Genomic DNA, 23,986 nt, shown 5'->3' on the forward strand with positions numbered 1-23,986 from the left:
GCCGAATATTAAAGAAAGAACGTACATTCACAAATACACAAAAACTATTGTATATATGTAAATATGCATCATATGCACATAAAATACATTCAATGTAAAATGACGGGGAAAAAAAACATTGCTGTATGTTTTTATATTCATTAATGGTTGCTGGGTTATTAAGCCCCAGTTTGAACTTTCATTTGCATCACTTGCAAAATACAGTCAAAGCAAAAAGTAGGTTTAGCCTCTTTTAAAACTCCACAAGTGTTGACTGTAAAACAGCTGGTGGTGTTTATTTAACATGGATAACTAATTAGGGAACTTACTATTTAGACTGGTTAGATCATAAAATACACAACCGCTATAATCCAGCACTTTCCTTACAGAAGGTTAAAACTCAATAGGCCTTTAATGTTGTTTGACTCACTCATAAATAAGTTTACCTAAATTAAGGCCGCAGGATGAGGCACAACTTCAGCTGGCTCATTTAAATTAAACATCCTCAGCTTATGCCTTTCATTGCTTTCATTTAGATAAAAAGATGGAAAATAATGTGTAATACTTATATGTAATTAATACAGCGTTGTGGACAGAAGTATTCAAATACTTTGTCCAATTTATATAACTGTGTTTTACACAACATGGACACACTGTATGTTGTTTCTTGAGAACAGATAGACTAGTGTGACATATAAATATATATATAAAATCACCGATGTCCTATTTTGTCCGCTGTTGCCATTAGTCACTGGATTCCTGTAACTTACAAGGTTTAATTCATTACATTCTCCCTGTTTACAACCCTTCCCCCATTTTACTGCCCGCTCGCTTTTGGGAAAGAAATGGAGGACTTCCCAATCCAAATCACAACCGAGAGAGGGGGTGGGTTCCTTGGAATAAGTCTGGTTTAAGATTAAGACAAATGGACTTTTATACACTTTACAAACACACGAATACGGGGCTAGTATTCAGGTGTTGATAGTGAGCTTCAATATGCTGTTGTGAGAGAAACATGGTGCTTCGCTGCCTGCAAGGTCGACAGACCGAGGAACAAGAGCCGCCATTAAAGCTCAGGGCCCGGGACTTAGCAGACAAATAACCGTAGCCTGAATAAATAGCTAAACTATTGCACAAAATGAGCCACCATTGCTTCTTTTTCCCCTTCAGCGTTAGCATCGCAGCCTCCCTGACAGCACAGTCCTGCGCGTACGTACTAGACTCGTGTATTCCTGCGCAAAGGGGTTGTGCTTTTTGGAGGGAGGAGGGGGTGAGGAGCGTAAACTGAAACCTAAAATATTCACAAACACCTAAACGTGTATTAAACTGTAAGTTTTAGAAACGTCGTTTCTTGTAAACCCCAAACGCCCCGGCGCCCGGGATGTTTGCCCGCATCGACGCGTGGCACGTTGCGCCTGAGAGGGACTATTTTGCGCGAGCGCGGAAGCCTCGCTCGACGCGCCGGATCTGCTTTCTGTGTGTGCTGGGTGAATGGAGGCGCAGCTCTTCCTGGTGAACAAACACTGACAACTATAGGGCAGCCCAGCGATACCCGCTTCCCAGAACGGCCACACACACCTTCTCCTTCACCCCCAAAACAACCCTAAACATGGCTGCTGAGCGTAAACACATCGCGCAGTTGAAATCCGGTGAGTAAAAGGGATTGAGAAAGGTGACGTTGGAATATTTTTATATACATCTGCCTTTCCCACCACGTCCTTCTTGAAAGCTAATGTAGCTCATTCTCCCCCATCTCGCAGAACTGTACTTCCTAATAGCCCGATTTTTAGAAGCTGGACCTTGTCAGGACGCGGCAGAGGTGGGTGATTTTATAATTTAGGATGTTAAACGACCTTTGTGGAAAAGATCGAACCGTAATTTGCCATTTTTGTGCTTTTTTCAGACCTTGATACGGGAGGTTCAGGAGAAGGAGGTAAGCAGCGAGAGCCCTACTCGCGTCGCATCTCACTGCGCTGCACTTTAGGCTGTTAATTTCACGCAGATTTCATATTTATGGTTTAAAAACACAAAATCGACCGCCTAGAATTTACCTAGACCTATTTAACACTGTTTTCCCGTTACAGCTGTTACCCAAAAGGATTGACTGGACTGGCAAAGAACACCCAGGGAGTTACGAAAATTTGGTAAGGGATCCCTATAACCGAGAGAAAACTTTTTAGAGAGCAAAATAAGAAATTGAATTTCCCGCAATTTTTAAATCAGGAAAAAAACTTAACCCGAGCACACGGGGAAAAACCAACCTCAGGCTTAGAAAGGACCGTCAACGGGTGAACCCAGAGCCTGGCCTGACCTCGGGGATGTGAGTTTGGCCACAGTGCTGTCCGCAAGGTGTAAATAGATGTTAAAATTGATGTAGAAATAAAGAGACGTCATGAATGTGGTGCTATAAGGGGAAGGGAGCGGAGGGAGGAGGGACCAGTGCGCCAGAGACTGAAAGCGGGGCGGGATGGAGGCGCTCTGCTACATGTAGTACAACCATAGTCAGGGTAAAATACTCCTTTTACCTTAGTTTATTTCACTTAAACTAAGCTTTTGGAGCAGGAAGCAACAAAGCCGGAGACGTAGAGGATCTCAGCAGAGCGCTGCAGTTTTTTTTTTGCAAGTGGCCGAGACAATATTTTTCTTCGGAGGAAAATATTTTCGAACAGACAGTGCTAAGAGTCTTGAGGCCGATAATACAAATGAGAGGTACATCGAAATGAGTACGTATTGATTAATTTATTAATTACGATATTTACAACGCTAAATAAGTGATTAATCGCATTATTTGCATTTTTCGCTACCTCGCGTTTCCACGTTGTAATCTCTCTCGGAAAGAGTTTGATGCCGCTTTCGAACTGAGAGATAGCGAAATATCTTGATTTTAAAACTTAGTGTGTTTTGATCCAGCCCCTGTTATGGCCAGCCCCCAATATATATCAGTTGCGTAACTAATATACAACTGTCTGTTAATCACACAGGCTGTTACCGCTGTATCTCCGTCGGTGAAATTCACACACATTGTAGCGAGAATCTGTTATTTTGTATTCGCGATTGACTGATCTCGCGCGCCGCTACGCCACTAGATCCCAGTGTATTATAGTGAGTGAATGCGTGTGTGTGTTTGCGTTTGTGTGTGTGTGACCGTGCGTGAATGATTTCACTGCCGTGTGTGGAGATGTTAAAGCCCGTGCCTGCAGATTGTGGGTAGGAATAACACGCACGAGACTTCACCGCCTGATGTTGGCGCTGTCAATTATTTTTTTTTTGTTATGTCTCGAGTCCCTCGATCAATATGTTAATGAGCTATGCAATCTGCATTAATTATCATTATTCATAAGATTAATTAAGTAATGATAATAATAATAATATTGCATTAAAATTGTAATGAAAGGAAATGTTATTTTACGCATGTTAAATATATATATTTTTAGCAATTATTAGTTTAATAATTAATATGTAATACTAAAACATTAGGCATGATGATTCATTAACAAAACCGTGTATTTACATATATTTAGATTTTAATTTTATAATTAGTGTTATATACTCCATGATTCACTCAATGTTAAACGTCGCTTTACTCATCCAGTCATTAGCTCAGCGTTCGTGTGTATGTGTGGATAGATATGGAATGTGTGTGTGCGCGCGTTTGTAGACCAATAGGACGACGCTAAATGCAATTAAAGCCACATTAATTACTGGTCTGCCGTTGGAAGCTGGATCTGCTGAACAGGCTTGATAAAAGATGCCCGGACTGACGCGTTGCGCAGGGGGGTGAACATTTTACACTGTAGATTAGATTCATCTCTAGGGAAAATATGGAAAGATAAAAAGAGCCTTGCAATACGGCAGTAACACTGTATTGTTTTAAAACGATGTGGCGAGTGTAATCCTCAATAAGATTAGAATTATAACCGGTTTTTATGTGTGCATTATCAATGTCTGGTAAATGCTCTTTTAGGTACATTCATTTTGTTATCTAATTGTTTTTTTTTTTTTAATACGCGGGTAACACTTTACAATAAGGCTTCATTAATGTTAATGTATTAACTAACATAAATAAATAGTGAACAATACAATTATTACAGTATTTATTAATCTTTGTTCATATTAGTTAATGAAAACACAGTTGTTCATTATTCATGTTAGTTCACAGTGCAATATGTTAACAAACAAAACTTGTGATTTTAATAATGCATTAATAAATGCTGAAATTAACATTAAGATTAATAGATCATGTAGAAGTATTGTTCATTCTTAATTCATGCTGGTAATTTGTAATGAAAGCATTCACATTACACGATTTGATTAAATTTGAATGTAGTAGAAAATGTAGTTATTAAATTATGTAATTGTAATTATATTTTTAAAAAGGTGTTTGTGTAGATAAGCGTTAAGACTTTAAATTGACTGCAAGGTTACGAAATGTTTGCATTATGTTTGCACAAAAACATAATGTTTTGTTTCTTCTTTTTAAATATCTAATTTGTATGCATGCGTTATTACAACACATTGATTATTGAATCGAGTATGCTGAAAATTATATAAAATTATTTACAAAAATATTTGTAGGAATTTAAAACAGATCTGTTTGCCCTAATGCATGTTCGTGATTGTGTATAGGTCAAATTGTACAGGCACATTTCTCCAGATCACCTGTTGCAGTTGTGTGAGCGAGTGAGTCCTCTTTTAGAAAGAGAAGTGCCAGCCAGCGTACCTGGAGTTAACTCACTGCTGGGAGCTGGACGCCAGTCAGTGCTACGTACAAACAAGAGTGAGTGTATCTGTTTGCATTTTAAATATATTCATCATATATTTTATAATAAGCAAGTTAACCAGTTTGCAGGTTAAGCAAAAAATGTGATGTGTTGAATTGAAGTATTGAAGCGATGCTGGAATGTATACATAAGATGTGTATTTCGAGTGCTACTGATTTCTGAATTTAAACAGTTGAAGATAGGAAAAAACCTTCACATTTGGTAAATTCATTAAGGATTTTACTTAACTTTTTAAATTTTACAAATGACATTTCATGCCTGGGATATATAAGCAAAAGAAATGATAGTTGATCAGTAGTAGTGGAATTTGTAATAATCCTGCCTTCAAATTAAAACTGATTCCATAGCAATTAAAACTTCAGCATTTATACATATAACATTATCAAGAACACTGCAATTGGTCTTCATAGAAATAAAACAAAAGCATGTAATCACATATTGCTTTGCGGTGGATCTATGTGTCAATACCAGTTGTGTAAGTGTGCCTGGGGATTCAGTCATTTTTACAGTATATATTTAGTGACACTCCCACGTGTTTGTTGCCAGGTTGTAAGCACGTGGTATGGAAGGGCTCTGCCCTCGCAGCCCTGCACTGTGGCAGGCCACCCGAGCCGCCAGTCATCTATGGAAGCCCGCCCAATATTGGTAAGTCACCTCTTATTGGTTGTTGTGTTGAAGTATTCCAGTGGACAAAACAACATTCATACACACCCTTATACCTTTTTAAAAACTGTTTTATATTGATTTGATTATTGAAATACAGTATATATTTTGAAAAAAAGGAAGTATATGTTGCTTTTTTATGTAATTTTGAATTTTAAAAAGTGTGGACCATGCATTTACAATAAGGTTCATTAGTTAACATTAGTTAACTACATTAGTTAACATGAACTAAGAATGAACAGTTCTTCTGCAGCATTTATTAATCTTAGTTAATGCTAATTTCAGCATTTACTAAAGTATTATTAAAATGATGTGTTTGTTTGAACGGTAGTTAATGTACTGTGAACTAACATGAACAGACAATGAACAGCTGTATTTTTATTCACTAACATTAACAGAGATTAATAAATAGTGTAATAAATGTGTTGAGCCTTCATTGTTTGTTCATGTTAGTTAATACATTAACCAGTGTTAACAAAAGACACTTTTTTTGTAAAGTGTTACGAAGAATGTTTTTTGTTGCAAATGAAATAGTAATATTAAGAAGTTACTTAGAAAGCTGAAGATTTAAATGTATTTGCTTTCATTTTGTTTTGCTCGTCTTGTGTGCTATAGTGGAAACAATATACAGTCGGAGGCTGAATGGCTCATATCGGTTGGGTCAGCTGGTCCCTACAGCTGTTTACCAACATATGAAGATGCACAAGAGAATTCTGGGACACTTGTCGTCTGTGTACTGCGTCACCTTCGACCGCACCGGTCGCCGCATCTTCACAGTAAGACATCTGGTTTTATGACAGACTAGAAAAAAAATTAAATATGATTTCTTTTTTTTCTGAAATTGAGGATATGGATATTTTTAAAACATAATATGTGTCTGAAATGTTATAATTAGTATTTGAATTGTGAGCCCTTCTTTTGCTTTCTTTTTGAGTACAGTATTCTGTGTAGTATTGCATCAGGTTATGGAATTTTAATTTGTTCGTCATGTTCTTGTGCTCTCAGAGTGCTTTTGTGTGTGTGTATGTGCTTGCATGTGTATCTGGGAACACATTTAAGTGGTTTGACCACAGGGAGAAGATATTTTGTACATATTAGTTTATTGTTGAGTTTTATTGTTAGAGTTAATTGGATGGATTGAAGGGACGGCTTCAACATCAGCTTTTCAAAAGAGATTAAAAACATTCAGAGAATGATTGCAAGGTTTTGAGCTTGTTTGAAAACACTTTGGATTAGGAAGTGTTATTCTTATTTATACTGCCATATCAAGGACGTGGAAAAAAATCTGTGAATTTTACGGTTTTGAATTCTAGGCCTAGATTTATTTGAATTAATATTCATTTTTTTGGGTATGCCAAGCTCTTTTTTTAATTTATTAGCTATTAGCCAAGGATAATTACTGTAAGGATAAACATTTGTGATCCTGGACCACAAAACTAGTCATAAGGGTAAAGTTTGAGAAATATACATCATCTATAAGCTGAATAAAGAAATTTTCCATTGATGTATGGCTTGTTAGGATAGGACGATATTTGGTCGAGATAAAACTATTTGAAAATCCAGAATCTGAGGGTGCAAAAAAACCTTTAAAGTTGTCCAAATGAAGCACTTAGCAATGCATATTATTAATTAAAAATTAAGGTTTTATACAATTACGGTAGAAAATTTTACAAAATATATTCATGGCACATGATCTTTACTTAATATCCTAATGATTTTTGGCATAAAAGAAAAATCAATAATTTTGACTAATACAGTTTATTTTTGGCTATTACTACAAATATACCTGTGCTACTTAAGATATTTTAAATGCTTATCCAGTGATCACAAATGAGTAGGACAGAAATAGAAATGTATTGGTCAAAATTTGTGGAAACCTTGTTTATAGTGTATAGTGTGCAACTCCACATATCCCACATTATAAATCTGGGTCCCACTTCATATTAGGTAGCCTTAACTACTATGTATTTACATTTAAAATAATCATTTTATACAGTGCACTTATTGTGCACATACATGTTTTTACATTGTACATTGTATACAGTGTTTCCTCTAGGTTTACAGCTTTGGAGTTTTAAGCAATAGGGCCCTACAATCTTTTTTTTCCCCCCAGAAATTCATGTGTGTTTTAATTTTTCTGATAATCAAATGAAGGCAATAAACATTTTTTTATTAAATCAAATGAAAATTAAACCCTTTTATTTTTTGCCAAACAAACAGAGGTTTACTGTTAAAACATGAAAGAAAAATGTGTAAATATTCAGTTTAAAAAGTTTTAATAATTGTAGTATTTTTTTCTACAATTAAGTGGTTAATCTTTTAATCATTTAATTGTTTCATTTAAATTAGGCAGAAATAGGAATATATAAAGACCTACATTTTACTGTACAAAAGTAATACAAGACTTACATGTTAAACTGTACTTTTGATTTGACGGGGTGTTGTTTAGTTTCTGTTTGTATACAGTATGATATGATGCTAGTTTTCTCAAATGAATCTGTAAAATTCACATGAAGTGACTCTCACAGCAAGATTAAGTTTATGTGTTCATGTCGTCATATAGTGAGGCCAGAAAATCACCGCGAGCGTCACTTATGATTCAGGAATTGTGTAGTAAACAAAACTGTCATTCGTACATACAGAGGCAAACGGAACATGCAGGATTCGAATTTAAACAGTCTTTTCGCATTTCAGTATTCACAGACACTAGTGCATATCGCAATCCGAATTAAGTGACAGACCAGCTTTTGATTTATTTATCCAAAAACGACGAATTCCTTGGCATTCTGCGCTATAAAGTAAATTCCGTTTTTATGAATGGACTCATGATCCTGTCAGTGTTTTTGCGGAGGAGAAATTATAGACGCGCGTCCATGTAGAGACAGAAATGACATGTCGTCGTGTAAATAAGAAAAATACCATAAGGATATTTAGTTTGTTTAATAAAAGATTATAGACCTGTATAGACCTGTTCTATAGGAAAGGTAACCTTAAATGACTTCTGTTGTAATCTGGTGCTATATTGAAAATAAAATTAACTTGACCTTCAAGGGGGGCGGGGGGTGCTGTTGGTGGGAGCGGGGTGCCTCCCCCTAATATAATGGTAGGGGAAACACTGGTATATTTTAAAAACACCTGCATGTAATTACCTTTATAGTTAACACTGTTTACCCATCCCTTACACCTTAACCCAAACTTAAACATACCCATATCGCCAAGCCAGTCCCTAACCTTACCCATATCCCACCTCAACAGCAGCAAAAATGTTTTGCAATACAGTATAAACACAATAAGTACATTTAACTTATTTTCTGATGTAAGTACATAGTAGTTAAAGGCCATCACTACAAAGTGATGTTTTTTGCTTTTTAACATACTTAATGTCTAATATCCAGTATAACATTTAAATAAGTTCTGGAACGTCTGTGTGTTCCATATAAATGTAGTGTACTGATCGAGCAGTCAGAAGAAACAAAAACTGATGTACAGTGCAGCCGTTTTTAAATTAAATCAGTATGCCTTTAATTAGTCTGTATGCCTCATTAAACTATATACATACAGCTGTGTGTCTATCCATTATGGAATTTAAAGGAATGTCACAGTTTTAGGGTGCTGTTAATGTTTCATAATAATAAAACACTTGAGGTCAAAAGCTTTAACACTGAAAATCCCCCAATGAACATAATAGTCTCAAATGACCTATTGAATTGAGGGATCTGATCTCTGTTTGGTCCAGATGTCTGAGAGGGTTTGGGATATTTTAAAGGTTCTGAAAGCAGCTGTGGTTTTATGAGTTGATCAGGGACTTACCCGTAAGAGAGTTACATGTTCACACTGTACATAGTTACTGTGATTCAGAAGTGCTGTTCTATAGTTTATCATGGAGTACTATTAATAGAGCCGTTGTTTATTTTACATTGCGAGATGATTTGGATAAAATAAACACATGTAAATGCAGATTGCTCTTATTATCCTATCAGTAACGATTTCTGGCCTGTTTGGATGTGTCTGAGTCATTCATCATGTACAGGAAGTGTTTTGCATGCATCTTGATTCAAAGGTTTGAGAGCATTAGTAAAAAGGATTGTTTTGCATTTTTGTAGTTGAACAGTCTCTCAGTATTTTGTTTGTTCTCTTTTTGCTTAAGTGACACCAGCAGTCGAGCTGCAAACTCCACAAGTTTGTGTAAAACCTGAAGATCATGTTTTCTTGCATGATTTGAGAATGATCCCAAGAGCATATTATGCTTCAGTGGAAACAAGAACATCTGAAAGTCTGTCTGTACACATGATCAGTTTCAGAAATGTATGTATTTGATTAGTGACCTAGGAATAAGAAAGAATTTTAAATATTTCATATCCATTTTTAGTTAGTATTACATTTGTCAAAATACAGAGTTTTATTGTGGACTGTGGACTTTTTAAAGACTTTTGACTACCATTCAAAAATTTGGAGTCAGTAAGATTTTTTTCAAATTAAAAAGTAAAAGTAAAGACATGATGTTACACAAAAGGGTAACACTTTACAGTAAGCTGTCATTTGTTAACATTAGTTAATGTATTAACTAACATGAACAAACAATGAACAATACATTTATTGCAGTATTTATGAATCTTTGTTAGTGTTAGTTAATATTAATAATGCATTAGTAAATGCTGAAATTAACTTTAATAAATGCTGTTGAAGTATTGTTCATTCTTAGTTCATGTTAACTAATTTAGATAACTAATGTTAACTAATTAACTAATTAGTTAACTAATGAACCCTTTCGTAAAGTGTTACCCAAAAAAAGTTCTGAAAAAATGTATGTTTCCACAAAAATATTGTTGTTATAAATATTGCACTGTTATAAATCACAAACCTTTTTTTCCAGCGTTGATAATAATAAGAAATATTTCCTGAGGACCAAATCAGCATATTAGATGGATTTCTAAAAATTGTAATAGCTTCTAAAAAATTAAGCTTTGCCTTTACAGGAATACACTTTAAAATGTAAAAATAAAGATAGAAAACTTATTTTAAATGGTAATGATATTTGACAGTATTTCTGTTTTACTGATTAAATAAATACAGGCTTGGTGAGCATAAGAGACTTCTTTCAAAAATATATGAAAAAAAAATCTTACTGACCTCTAACATTTGAACAGTAGTGTGTGTCCTTAATAAATCTCTCTATGGTTCTTTGTTGGATTTTCAATGAGTAATTCTTTTATTTTGTCCAGTGTTGTGCTACACTGGAAACTCTGTCTTCATTTCCTAGTAACTAAAAGGGTATTTTTAGACAGTGAGCCTTCAGATCTCACGGGGACGGATAATGTTTTGACTCTGGGATAAGTGTAGAGGTCAAAGGTCGTTCACATGTTCCGGCGGGGCGAGCATACTGTTGCTCGGTGACATCATCATGTCCACAAACTTCTTAAAGCTTCTGTGTTTGTGTATGTGTGGGTAGGTGCACGTGTTTTGATTCAGGCGTTTCTCGGACATTATCTCACTCTCAGGCTTTGGCGCGAGCTGTTGTTAGCGTTCGTCAGAGCTCTGGTTTTAAGCGTCCTGTAGGATCGTGCCTGTGTGTGTTTTGCTGATGTGTGTTTTTGAGTGTGCACTCTTGGGTTCCATTTTACTCTGCAAGTTTTAATGCTCCAAAAATGGCTGAACAGCAAGGATTACTCCCCCTCTTTCTGCCTCTCCCTCCCTTTTTCCCTCTATCTCTCTCTTCTGCTCCTGTTCTCTTTGTCTTTTCCTCTTTCAATCTTGGTCTCTCTGTGTTTTCTCCTTCTCTTTTTTCTTTCTGTAGGTCTTTCTCTCCCGGCGTAGGGGGGCGTGTCTGTGCGTGCACGTTGAAAAAAGTGTTTCTTTTATGGAATTGGCTGCGAGCCATGAATAAAATCATCTCTTTCATATTCCTGAGCCATTAGCCAGTGTGTCATTGGCATTCCGTCTGTGTTTAACAGATCTTCGGGAATGTTCGTCTCTGTGTGTGGCTTGGGGATCATTTTTCTTTGCTCAGTTCGATATGCATGTGTGGCCTGCTAAAATCAATGTTATTATCACAGTTAATTCCAGTGTTTCAGGAAACAACAGTGATATTTTCATGTTGGTAAAAGCGTGTTTATGAAACAAGGAGGAAAATGGCAAGCTGATTATCTTAGGGAATCTTTCAATCAAGCTGTGAATGAAAGATGGGGTTCAAGTTGTTGTAGGTAGCGCTTGCTTTTGATGGTCCTCTGCCTGTTGTCATGGAAATGCAATGCCACAGTGCTGCGTTTTTAGGTTAAAAGCATTTTCGATTCCCCTTGCAGTAAATTCACATTTGACTCGCTAGATGTAGTATTAATAACAAATAGTAACATTTGTGTTGCAAGACATTTATAATGGAAACACTGGGATGATGTGCACTCAAAAGTTTGGGGTCAGAAAGAATTTTCTTAAAGGCTTTTGTAAGAAGAATTTTAAGTTCACCAAGGCTGCGTTCATTTTTTTGATCAAAAACAGTAAATCAGTGATATTATGAAATATTAATACAGTTTAAAACTGTTCTGTTTTAATGTATTTTAATGTAATTTAATTTATTCCCTTCAGTTTCACACAATCCTTCCGAAATCTTTCTGATACGACGATTCGGTGGCATTAAGAAACATTTCCTCTTCTTATTGTTGTTATGAATGTTTTTTTTTTTGATGAACAGGAATTTTAAAAAGTAGCATTTATTGGAAATACTTTGTTTTGTAACATTGTAAATGCATTTTTGATCAATTTAATGCATTCTTGCTGAAAAAAGTATCTATTAATTGAAAAAAGATCTTACTGTCTCCAAACTTTTGAACAATACTGTAACACTTGTTCCACTACATATTTTACAATTAATTAATATTAATATTATTTTAAACTCAAACATAAATATTATTATATATTATTAATGGTCCCAGTTTATATTAGGTGGCCTTAACTTGTATACATGCATGCTTTTACATTGTACTTATATTTTAAAAATAACTGCATGTAATTACATCTGTAAATAATTTCTGTAATTACATTTATACTTAGACTGTTGACCCCTCCCTTACACCTTAACCCATTCTTAAACCTACTCATACTACCAAACCTGTCCCTAAACTTACCCGTATCCTACCTCAACAGCGGCAAAAGTGTTTTGTAATACAATATAAACACAGTAAATACATTGTACTTATTTTTTGATTTAAGTACATAGTATAGGGCCCTATGAAATCTGTTTTATTTTTTTCAAAATTTCATTTATTTATTTATTTTCAAATTCTTTTTTTTCTGTTGTAATTTTACTGGATTCTGTTTTAATTTTTCCTTTTTAATGGTTAAATTAAACTGTATTAATCAAAAAGCATGTAACTAATGTAAAAAAATCATGAAACTTAAACAATTTAACATCAATTTATTAAAAGTTGATATTAAGAAAAATTTTAAGATTATTCCTTAAAAAATAAGGTTTTAATAATTTTAGTAGTAGTAGTAGTAGTAGTATTACATACATTCAGCTGAACAATAGTAATGTATTCCTGCCACAATGACTTCGAGGTAAACAAAAGTTTTATTTTGACGGGTTGCCTTGAATACCTTTAAATTTGCGTGTGTATATGATATGACGCTAGTACTCAAATGAAACAGTAGAATGCTCATTAAGTGACACTCAGAGCAATTCTGAGAGGTTGATCATATATTTATGTCTTCATTTAGTGAGACGACAGATGCAGAAATTTCTGCGAGCGTCACGCATGCTTTAGTACGAGTAGTAAACAAAACCACACGTCTGCACCATTCATTAACATAGAGACACACAGAACATGCAGGCTTAATATTTAAATAGTCTGTTTGCGGCTTAATATTTACATATACTAGTTCTTATCATGATTTGGTTATAATGTAATGACCTACTTTTGATTAATCCATACAAACTTTGACAAATTCCGTGACGTCAAACCGTAAATTCCTGTGGATTCTGCAATTCCATTTTTCACATTGCAGAAATCATAGGGCCCTAATAGTAGTTAAGGCTACCTAATATAAAGTGGGAACTTATTATTAATAAAGTATTATTAATAAATAAAGCATTTTATTATTACAGTTGTGCATAGGATAGCTTTTATGTAAGATTGGTCTTTTCTCAAATAATATCCGCACATAAAAACAGTGCCTGAATAGCTATTTGGCTATTGGTTAGCATTATCCAATAGCCTATTTAGGTAGATATGTAAAAGATTTTAAGTAAAAAGGAACGATATTTCAGAGGAAAAGGGAAAGGTTTTTTTCTTTGGTATAACATGGAATTCAGGTAATAAAGTAAATAGAGTGCATTTTGATTTCATGCTGACTTTATGAGTAAGGTAAATTCCCGAAGTGGTTTTGAATACATAAAACAAAAAGGTTGATTCAGGGTGACATCAGTTTCGTTTTTGGTTACTGTTACTCACTCTTAGGTAATGTGCTTCTTTTGGTGCAGACCGAGCTTGTTATGTGAGCCTATGTAATTGTATTAAGTAAATTTAAATGACTTGATATGCCCATCTTTAGAGGCCCGGGGTGGGGGGGGGTTTTGCCTGGAATTTCTGCTTGAGTTAATTAATTTGTAAAACACTTGACTAAATTCTAGTGGATTTTCTTTGGCTGCACAGAGAACAAACTTTCTAAAGAGAACTTCTGAAGGAAAAAAATCATTCTGACGGACGACTTTGGCAGGGTCTGAGGGGTTACCGTGTGTGCTGTGTATCCTCAGGGTTCGGACGACTGTTTGGTGAAGATCTGGGCGACGGATGACGGACGTTTGCTGGCGACACTGAGAGGTCATGCGGCAGAGATTTCAGACATGGCTGTGAATTATGAGAACACCCTGCTGGCAGCAGGCAGCTGTGATAAAATGATCAGAGTGTGGTGCCTGCAGACCTGCGCCCCGCTGGCGGTACTGGAGGGCCACGCGGCATCCATCACGTCATTACAGGTGTGCGACGCATACACATTCACATTTTAACACTTACAACACACACAATGTTATGAGAGATTCGTTAGTACAAAGGATTCTACTTGAGACTTTTTTATTTTTACTGTGAAATCAATAGCAATAGTCTAGGTCTTTTTTGTTGTGGTAACACAATAAATTACAGCAAAATATGACCATATTGCACACCACTGTAGGATAATAGTGTAAACAGTCACCATTATGGTGATTCATGTTCCCTTTGGCTGGGAACTTGGACCTTTTAATTAATTTTCTCCCTGCCAGTGTTACAGAACACAATTGGTTGTACATGGAGAAAATAAACTAAATCATTTTGATTTATTTTTTTAAGATATAATGCAAAAATATCATCTTTTATAAACAATTAACCTTAATTGTACTTAATTGGTCAAAGTAGTACTGTTGTAAGAAGGCAAACTTTTATTATGAGTTATAAACCAGGCCAGCAAAATAGTTTTCAATTCAAGTTTATTTGATTAGCGCTTTTCACAAGGCTTGTTGTTGCTTCAAAGCAGCTTTACTGAAAATGCTTGTTTCAATGTTGCAATTAGTAGTAAAATAAATAATACTAAAACAAAACAACAACATAATTTGTTCAATCTGCAGTGCATGCTAGGAGCCTAAGTGCCAGAATGGCACAATATACAGAGATTATTGTAATGCAGACACGGCTAATTATTGTGTGTACAGTACAGCACTGCTATATTACAGTCACTTCCTGATCCTGTTCACTGTGTAGTCAAAAAATAGTGTTAATTAATTATAATAAACTGCAGAACTACTGTGAATATGACTGTGAAACTTCTAGTAGCCACAAATATACACTGCTGTTCAAAAAGTTTAGGGTTTGTAAGATAATTAATGTTTTTGAACAAACAAGAAGGCTCATCAAGAGCATCAAGCATTTATTTAACCAGTAAAAACAGTAATATTATGAAATATTTTCACTCTTTAAAATAATGGTGTTCTATTTTAATCAATTTTAAAATGTAGTTTATTTATGTGATGGCAAAGCTGAATTTCAAGCAGCTATTACTTCAGTCTTTAGTGTCACATGATTCTTCAGAAATCATTCTAATATGATGAATAAAGCAGTTGTGCTGATTAATATTTTTGTGGAAACTGATACGTTTTTGTTTGTGATTCTTTGATGAATAGAAAGTTTAAAATGTATAATTTATTTAAAATAGAAATCTTATTATAGATTGCATCACAAATGTAAATGTGACCCTGGACCACAAAACCAGTCATAAGGGTCATTTTTTAGAAATTGATAAATAAGCTTTCCATTGATGTATGGTTTGTTAGGATAGGACAATATTTGGCTGAGATACAACTATATGAAAATCTGGAATCTGAGGATGCAAAAAAATCTAAATAAAACATTTTCTCCAAAAGAAAATCATCTTTAAAGTTGTCCAAGCAATTCATATTACTAATCAAAAATCAAAAATAATATCCTAATGATTTTTGACATAAAAGAAAAATCTATAATTTTGACCCATACAATGTATTGCTGGCTACTGCTACAAATATACCCATGCTACTTAAGACTGGTTTTGTAGTCCAGGGTTGCAAATATCTTTACTGTTTCTTGTGATCAGTTTAATGCATCATTTCTGAATAAAATGAATTTCTCTTTCTCTCTCTCTCTCTCAAAAAAAATTACATTAAATTTACAGTATATGTTTTGCAGTGTTTATAAGAATGCACAATCGCACACCCACTCATAGAGACAATGTTTAATGTGTTGTAATCCCATTTTGGCTGTGTGTGTGTAGTTTTCTCCTCTGTGCAGTGGCAATAAGAGGTTCCTGTCCTCCACTGGAGCTGACGGCACCATCTGTTTCTGGCAGTGGGATGCACGCACGCTCAAGTTCGGGTGAGTTTTCTTTATTCTTGCACACATCTGAGGGGTTTTAAGCTTTGCAGTGTTTTCTTTACCCTTCAGAGTAAGTATTTAAAGCTCTTTTTGTTTAGCTGAATTACTGCAAATGAGAAACATGGAATTGTAGCATGCCATTTTCTTCTGAACCTAATATATATCTAAATACGTATCATATGTTTCAGTGTTTTTCATTTATTGTTTTTGCAATTCCATTTTAGTACAGAAATTACACCTTTCACCTTTAATAAGGGTCACTCTGTTCTTGAACTTATCATGTTTCTTGAACTTATCATGTGTGCAGGCAGCGACCCAGCAAATTCACCGAGCGGCCCAGACCAGGCGTGCAGATGATCTGTTCTTCTTTTAGTGCAGGTAGGCTAGAAGTGTCAAAGCTCTTTTCTCACCTCTACCTGCTCTCGTTTTGTCAGTTATACTTTATCATTCACAGACTGTCACAGGAAGCCATGTTAAAACACCAAGCGTGTAGTAAAATTTGGTGTGGACTGAAAACATTTTTTAAGAGTCTTTTTGGAGTTTAGAGACACTGATCAGTGGCGTCTGCCAGTTTGTGTAACTGCTTTACCTTATGACGTATGATACAGTTGTGATCTTATATATCATATGAGATAGCAAATGGAATAAAACGTGTGGGAAAATCTATATTTATTAGGGCTGTCAACATAACGCACAGTCCTGTGTAAACAGCCCCTAAATCTTTCTTGGACAGATTGACAAATTTGATTAAATGGATTGCTGTGGACCGTAGAACAGTGATAGGATGAAAGTCAATATTATGGAAATAAAACAAACATTATTGACTCTAATTCACTTTGTCAATGCTTGTGTTTGCCGTATTGCCTTAATTTGGGGGCTTTTCTAAGCAAATATTTATAGATGTGATTATATTGATAAATTCGTCTGCAAATTTTGTAGTTCAGCTACAAATTGTGATATTTAAGACTCATGGCTATATTAATACATGCGTTCACATAGAAACATGATATTAAGTGATTATTTGTTACCGTGTTTTCATTGTTCTGAAAGCTGATAGCTGATTATAGAGTGACAGCGGATCATTGTGGCTTAAACATTTTTCTGCAAGTGAGGCTATAAATATCTTGTTGTCAGACAGATATCACAGACTTTTTAAAAAGAGAGTGTTCAGCACTGCAGGAGCTCTTCAAATACACATTACTGAAGAAAAGAAACACTCAACTGGCTTTCACCCAGATACACACATACACACTTACACAAAGATAGAAACGGATTCTGGTTCTTTCCTCTTTATGTCTTCTGAATTCATTTGAGTTTTCTTGTTCATGAATGCAATATTGTGATTATTGCTGATACTTGCGAGAATGCGCCTGCATGAAAATTGACAAAACATTTGTTAATGATAGATTTTTTTTCTGGTTTGTATGCTCATTAATGCTGTGTTATATGTAATTTCTGTAATGTTAAGTAATATTTGATGGTATTTCAGGTGGCATGTTCCTCGCGACAGGCAGCACTGATCACATCATTAGGGTTTATTACTTTGGAGATGGACAACCAGAGAAGATATCTGAGCTGGAATCTCACACTGTATGTAATGTTTTTTGTGTGTTGTTTGCATTTTGGTTTACCCTTTAATAATATAGTGGAACCAAACATAAAATGCAATTTAGATCTTTCTATTGCCCTGTCCAATGCCTCTGTTAATAGAAAAGCAAAACACACAACTACGAAAAAAAAAGCATATATTAAGCAGTGATTTTCACAATAATATGTGACCCTGGACCAAAAAAGACAGTCTTAAGTAGCACGGGTGTATTAGCCAACAATAAACCATTAGGATATTAACTAAACATCATGTTCCAAGAAGATATTTTGTAAATTTCCTACTGTAAATATATCAATACATGATTGTTGATTAGTAATATGCATTGCTAGAACTTAATTTGAACAACTTTAAAGGTCTTTTTGTTTTGCACCCTCAGATTCCAGATTTTCAAATAGTTATCTCGGCCAAATATTGTCATATCATAACAAACCATAAATCAATGGAAAGCTTTCAGATGATTTATAAATCTCAATTTCTAAAAATTGACCCTTATGACTGGTTTTGTGGTTCAGGGTCACATTTTTTTTTGTGCATTCATTTTCACAATAAACAAGAAGTTACTAAGTAAAGCATTTGGTATCATTATGCTTTATGTGAGTGCTAATCCTCTCGATACAACAAATAATTACATTTATTTCTCCAATTACACTTTTATCATTGCAACAAGCAAGATACTGACAGGATCACAGGCAAATATATAGAATGTACTTAAATATATTTGACGTGGAAAAATATTTGCATAGCTAAAAAAATGCATGCATTAATTATTTTGAATAAAAGCATTTATTGAAGAAATTAACAGGTTATTTTGACAGCGATATATTACACACACATACATGCACTGGGGGGTTGTTAAATCGTATTACATAGTACTGAATAGGGGTGGGCGATATGACTAAAATCTTATTTCACAATATGAGTAATTTTAAAAAAAAATTAAGTATTGATATACTTACGCTGGGAAATTTCTTTACTCAATATCCTAATGATTTTTACCATAAAAGAAAAATCAATAATTTTGACCCATACAATGTATTGTTGGCTATTGCTACAAATATACCCGTGCAACTGGTTTTGTGGTCCAGGGTCAGAAATGTATTATTATTGGTTCATGTGACGATTGTTTATAGTTCACTTAAATTATAAACTGTAATATTATTTAAAAAATTAAACTGTAAAATTTATTTAGTAAACAATTTCCACAAATTTATCTTGCTTAATGTCTATATTTAGTAATCATATTTCCATAACTTAAAAAACAAACAAAAAAAAAATTTAACAGAGGCATCAGTATCAGTATTAGTTTTGGTATCTGTGAAACTTGCCTTTATTCACAGATGGCAGTAAACAAATATTTAAAATATATCTTCTTTATGTTGTTTCTACAATAATTTGCTGATTCAGTGTGAAAACAGATTTATGATTACAAATTTTTACATGCTGTGCCTAAATAAAGATTAATTAAATATAACATTAACTACCATCTTTGATTGAAAGCACTAACATATGTAATAGCTTCAACCTAAAAAAATTCTCAGTATTTTTAAAATTGTGTGTACATTGATGTATTGTTAAAGCACCTCATTTTTATTCTCTTTACTGGATTCACTGTTGCAGGAATTCATTATTATTTTGAGGTTCCCCTCATGTTTTTTAATGACTTCATCTTTTTCCTCAGGATAAAGTCGACAGCATCCAGTTCTCCCATGGTGGCGATCGGTGAGCAACACTGGCTCCATTTATCTGTGTACATGTGCGATTGTGTGAGAGAGAGTGTGTGTGTTTATATGTCAGGTTTGCTAGATTAATGGAACCTGGGGGTTCTTATAATTATTACAAGCTGATGTTGTCAGCAGAATAAAAACACTCCTGTTTCCAACACACGCAAACATGCGTTTCAGATACGCGTTGTACAAGAATTCAAGTGCATGAAATGTCTTTCTACTTAAACAACAGGCATGTGACAGTTACCCATACACACCAGCTCTTTATTCAGTCTCTGCGAGCTCTTTTATGTTCCTCACTCGCTCTACTTTAATGAGCAAATGTTTTTGCATTGGGGGAGGGGGGAAATAGAGATTGTGACAGCGGAGAAGAGGGAGAAAAGGAGGAGTAAGAGAGAGAAGGAGAGTAATAAGATGGAGAGGTCTGTAACAGGTCTCTAAGGAATTAAAAAGATGGATGTTCACATGAACAGATTCTTTGCACCGAAGGAGACAGGATCCAGTGTTACATATATAAGAAGGGAAAAAACCTCACCAATCAATAGAACTGCAGAGTGTACTGTCAAAAAAAAGAAAACCATGTCACAAATGAGTAGATTTCACAGAGTAACAGACAATACACAGTCCTAATTAACAGAGTAATAAACTCTGATTCATTTATAGATCCATGCTCCCTCGTAGAGTAAAACATACACTTTTACGTTGTTGCACATTTATCGGCTCATGAAAAAAATTACAACCTCACTGCCCTTCAGTGTAATGCAATTTTTCCTTTATAGAGTAAAATTGGTAACATTTAGTGCTGTCAAAATTAGCACATTAACACATGCGATTAATTTTGCCAGTTTAACGCCGTTAAAAATATTTAACGCGGGGGTGGAGCCAGGGTTGAGTGGCTACACCGCTCAAAACCGCTGCTTCTGTCTCTTTTTTTTTTTCTTGACAAGAAGTGCATTTATTTAGACGCAGAATGTCTTTACGACCACATCAAACTGGAGATTTTTGAGACATGCACTTCAGCTTAACTTCATTGCCAGGTGCTAGTCAAATGAGCGCGGGAAACGTACAGGTGACGAGGGAGATTCAGTAGAACAACACTGAACTGCGATCAGATGAGATGTTGTCGGCCATGTCAATAAAAAGCAATATCAGCTGTCAGCTGTTATTCTGTGCTTGTACACGCACAATTCAATTGCACGCACAAATGCGGCGGTGCGCTGTAGCCTGTATCCTTTCGTATTAAAGCTTGCATATCAGATCCGTGTCACGTTCAGCAGTGGCAGCTCTTAAAGTAATAGCATCCAAATAAGCTAATAACCCAGCTGCTGTGATGTCGGTTAATCAAAGAACAAAAGAAAAAAGAGGAAATCAATAATTTTTGTAGTTTTAAAGATTCTCTTGATATTTAATTTAGTATTTAGTTTTTGGTAACGTTATTAAATTTTTGTATGATTCCTAATTGCTGAAGGGCACAGGTAAACAATGAGAAGTTTGTTTTTTAAGTCTAATAACATTATAACTAATGTTACGTGGGATTAATTACGGTTAATCGCATTTCAGTGTGATTAATTCATTAATTTTTTTAAATCATTTGACAGCACTAGTAATAACATTAAAAAATGCTTACAAATAATTTAAAAAATGTAAAAAGCATTTATTAATCTCAGTTTGCAACATCTAATTCAGTTTCAGTTTCAGTTTATTTATAAAGCACTATTCCAACAACGAAGAGTTGCACCAAAGTGCTGTACAAGCATTTCTAAAATAAGATAAAAAACACATAATAAAACAACAACAGACTAAAACCCACACAATAAAACATAGATAAACAAGAGCTCAACCCTCTTCACTTGGAGAGGACATGCGGAGTAAGTGGATTTTTAAAAGGCTTTTAAAAGAGCCTAAAGTGGGAGCAGACCTAATATGGAGTGGTAGCCTATTCCATAACTTAGGGGCAGCTACTGCAAAGGCCCTATCGCCCCTTTGCTTGTTTCGTTCGCGGTACAGACAACAAAATCCCTTTCTCTGCAGACCTTAAAGATCTAATACATTATTAAAATGCAAAGTTTTATCTGTTACATTAATTAATGGACATGAGCTAAGATGAACTAACAATCAACAGTTGTACTTTTATTAATTCATGTTAACAGAGATTTATAAATAATGTAGCAAATGTATTGCTCATAGTTATTTAATATTAGATAATGCACTGATTAACAACACTTTAACTAACGAACCTTATTATAAAGAGTTACCATAAAAAAAGTCACTGCTTTAGACTGCAAATCAAATATTTACTGAATCAGTGTTTTTGCCTTTTTTCCAATACAAATATGTAAACATCACCAGAAACAATTTGAACAATTTATGAAAGAAAATTGAAAAAGTCTGCAAGATGTTTAGACTTATTAAGAATGTTAAGAAAATATGGCTTAAAATTTAAAAACTTGCCAACAGGGTAGGATTGTTTTTTTAGGGAGGGGGGTGTAATTCAGTATAAATTCTCTGAAAACTGGAAAACAATCCATTGCAGTTTGAGAAAGTAAGTTTTATATTTTCGCATACACAAAATTTATGTTATTGTAAACATGTTAATACTATGTCATATCAATGCTACAACTTTTACTCACATATCATTGGAGTAAATTGTACATTGGCGGTCTTAAAGGCACAGTATCAATAATGGACCATATAATTTTTAGGGTCAGAGAGAGGGTGGAAAACTGTCATACTAAAATTAAGTACATTATAAGTGTTTTTTAGTGCATCAAACGTTGAGTTATTGATTTTATATTAAAAGGAAAAAAAAATTGACACATTGCGTGCCTTATAGACTAATATAAAGTTAGTACATTGTAAAACAAAAACGCTTCATTATCCAGTTAACATAATTATTAAGTTAATCTATTATTTTTACTCAATTTTATGAGTTTTCAGAGGTTTGAGTAATTTTCCTTCCTCTGTAAGTAAATTCAAAACGCTAGAAGTGAAATAAATCTTTGTTGTACCACATCTTGCCTAAACATTTTAAGGCAGCAATGAAGTTTTAAATTTTAGTGGATTAAAATTTTATGAGTGTGCCTCATTAATTCCTTTTCATGAAGACTCAAGAGTATGTATTTGTATAGCTGACATTTTGAGCAGGAAATTTAACTCTGTGTGTGTGTAGGTTTGTGAGCGGCAGTAGAGATGGCACAGCGCGGATATGGCAGCTGCAGCAGCAGGACTGGCGAAGCACTCTCCTGGATATGGCCACTAAACTACCTGGGTATGAGAAACGTTAATCACTGCTCAAATATATGGCTTCATTATTTGTGCATTAATGTTACATTTTGTTTGCTAAACAATTGATCGTTAGCAACATAATTACTTGGAAGGCCCATGAGGGCAATTGATTCTGACTGCACAGGAGCGACTGAGATGCAACACTGTAACGCCACCAATGGAAAGGCAACAATGGATTCATATTTTATTTGAAGAGCTGATTATCTTCTCAATTTGTGGTGTAAAATGTAATTTAACGCTGGAAATAAGGAGCAAGTTTTAGGTTTGAAACAAAAAAGGCTTGAAACAAAGAAACCTTAAGACATAAAACAAAGTAGGTCTGTCAGTTGATTAAAATTTTGAATCTAATTAATTACATGATGATGGTTCGATTAATTAATCTAATTAATCGCAGAATAAATTCGACTGTGAAAATACCCACAAAAGATTATTTTAAGCTATTTTTATGCTAAATGAGAAAGTATTAAGTAGACATTACAAATTGCAGCTTTAGAAAAAAAATGTTTTATTTGACTCAACATAGAATTTATTACACATAAACATTTAGGCTGCAACAGTCTAACGTAAACTATGGAACATAAAAGAAGATAATTTGAGAAACATCTCATTGTTTTGTGTTCATACGATGAAAGTCATTGGTAACCAAAACAGCTTTATTACCAGCAGTCTTCAAAATACCTTCTGTGTTCCACAAAAGAAAGGTTTGAAATGACATGAGGGTGAAAAAATGATGACAGAATCAAAATTCTTCTGGTGAACTATCCTTTTAATGTTTTTATTTTTACTTCTTCTTCTTTTTAATGAAATGATACTCTAAATAAGAAACGAAATCTGCCAGCAGGTGGCGGTAAATGTCTTGATGAGTCATTCATTTATTCATTTGATTCGTTCAAATGGCTGATTCATTTAGGTATGAAGTAAATGGCTCACTTTGTGAATGGGCTTTTGAGTCATTGGTTTACACAATTCGTTCAAAACACGGATTCATTCAGAAACTAAACACCGCTGTGTTGTTCGGAGACATGCAACAATTCTGCTATAGCTTCAAATCTAATATGTTCTCTGCAAAATTGAGCA

General features: G+C 34.5%; 1 protein-coding gene across 3 annotated transcripts in view; it reads left to right on the forward strand.

Annotated features, from left to right (window-relative positions):
• The first annotated feature begins 1,374 nt into the window (after positions 1-1,374).
• The window catches only part of phip (pleckstrin homology domain interacting protein), a 45,181-nt gene continuing 22,569 nt past the window's right edge, over positions 1,375-23,986 (forward strand). The window contains exons 1-13 of one of the 3 annotated variants that reach the window (XM_051096653.1): positions 1,375-1,628; positions 1,740-1,798; positions 1,883-1,912; positions 2,064-2,123; positions 4,606-4,756; positions 5,307-5,405; positions 6,039-6,199; positions 14,170-14,391; positions 16,191-16,291; positions 16,599-16,669; positions 17,781-17,881; positions 19,579-19,619; positions 22,794-22,892. In XM_051096653.1, coding sequence (XP_050952610.1) covers positions 1,589-1,628; positions 1,740-1,798; positions 1,883-1,912; positions 2,064-2,123; positions 4,606-4,756; positions 5,307-5,405; positions 6,039-6,199; positions 14,170-14,391; positions 16,191-16,291; positions 16,599-16,669; positions 17,781-17,881; positions 19,579-19,619; positions 22,794-22,892 — 1,235 coding nt within the window. In that variant the 5' untranslated portion in view covers positions 1,375-1,588. Of the gene's footprint in view, positions 1,629-1,739; positions 1,799-1,882; positions 1,913-2,063; positions 2,124-4,605; positions 4,757-5,306; positions 5,406-6,038; positions 6,200-10,722; positions 10,869-14,169; positions 14,392-16,190; positions 16,292-16,598; positions 16,670-17,780; positions 17,882-19,578; positions 19,620-22,793; positions 22,893-23,986 lie in introns of those variants that run through there. The other 2 variants (XM_051096652.1, XM_051096654.1) reach the window with 2 other exon arrangements.

This window comes from Labeo rohita, chromosome 23 (assembly GCF_022985175.1).
Source record: "Labeo rohita strain BAU-BD-2019 chromosome 23, IGBB_LRoh.1.0, whole genome shotgun sequence".
NCBI classification, from domain to species: Eukaryota; Metazoa; Chordata; class Actinopteri; order Cypriniformes; family Cyprinidae; genus Labeo; species Labeo rohita.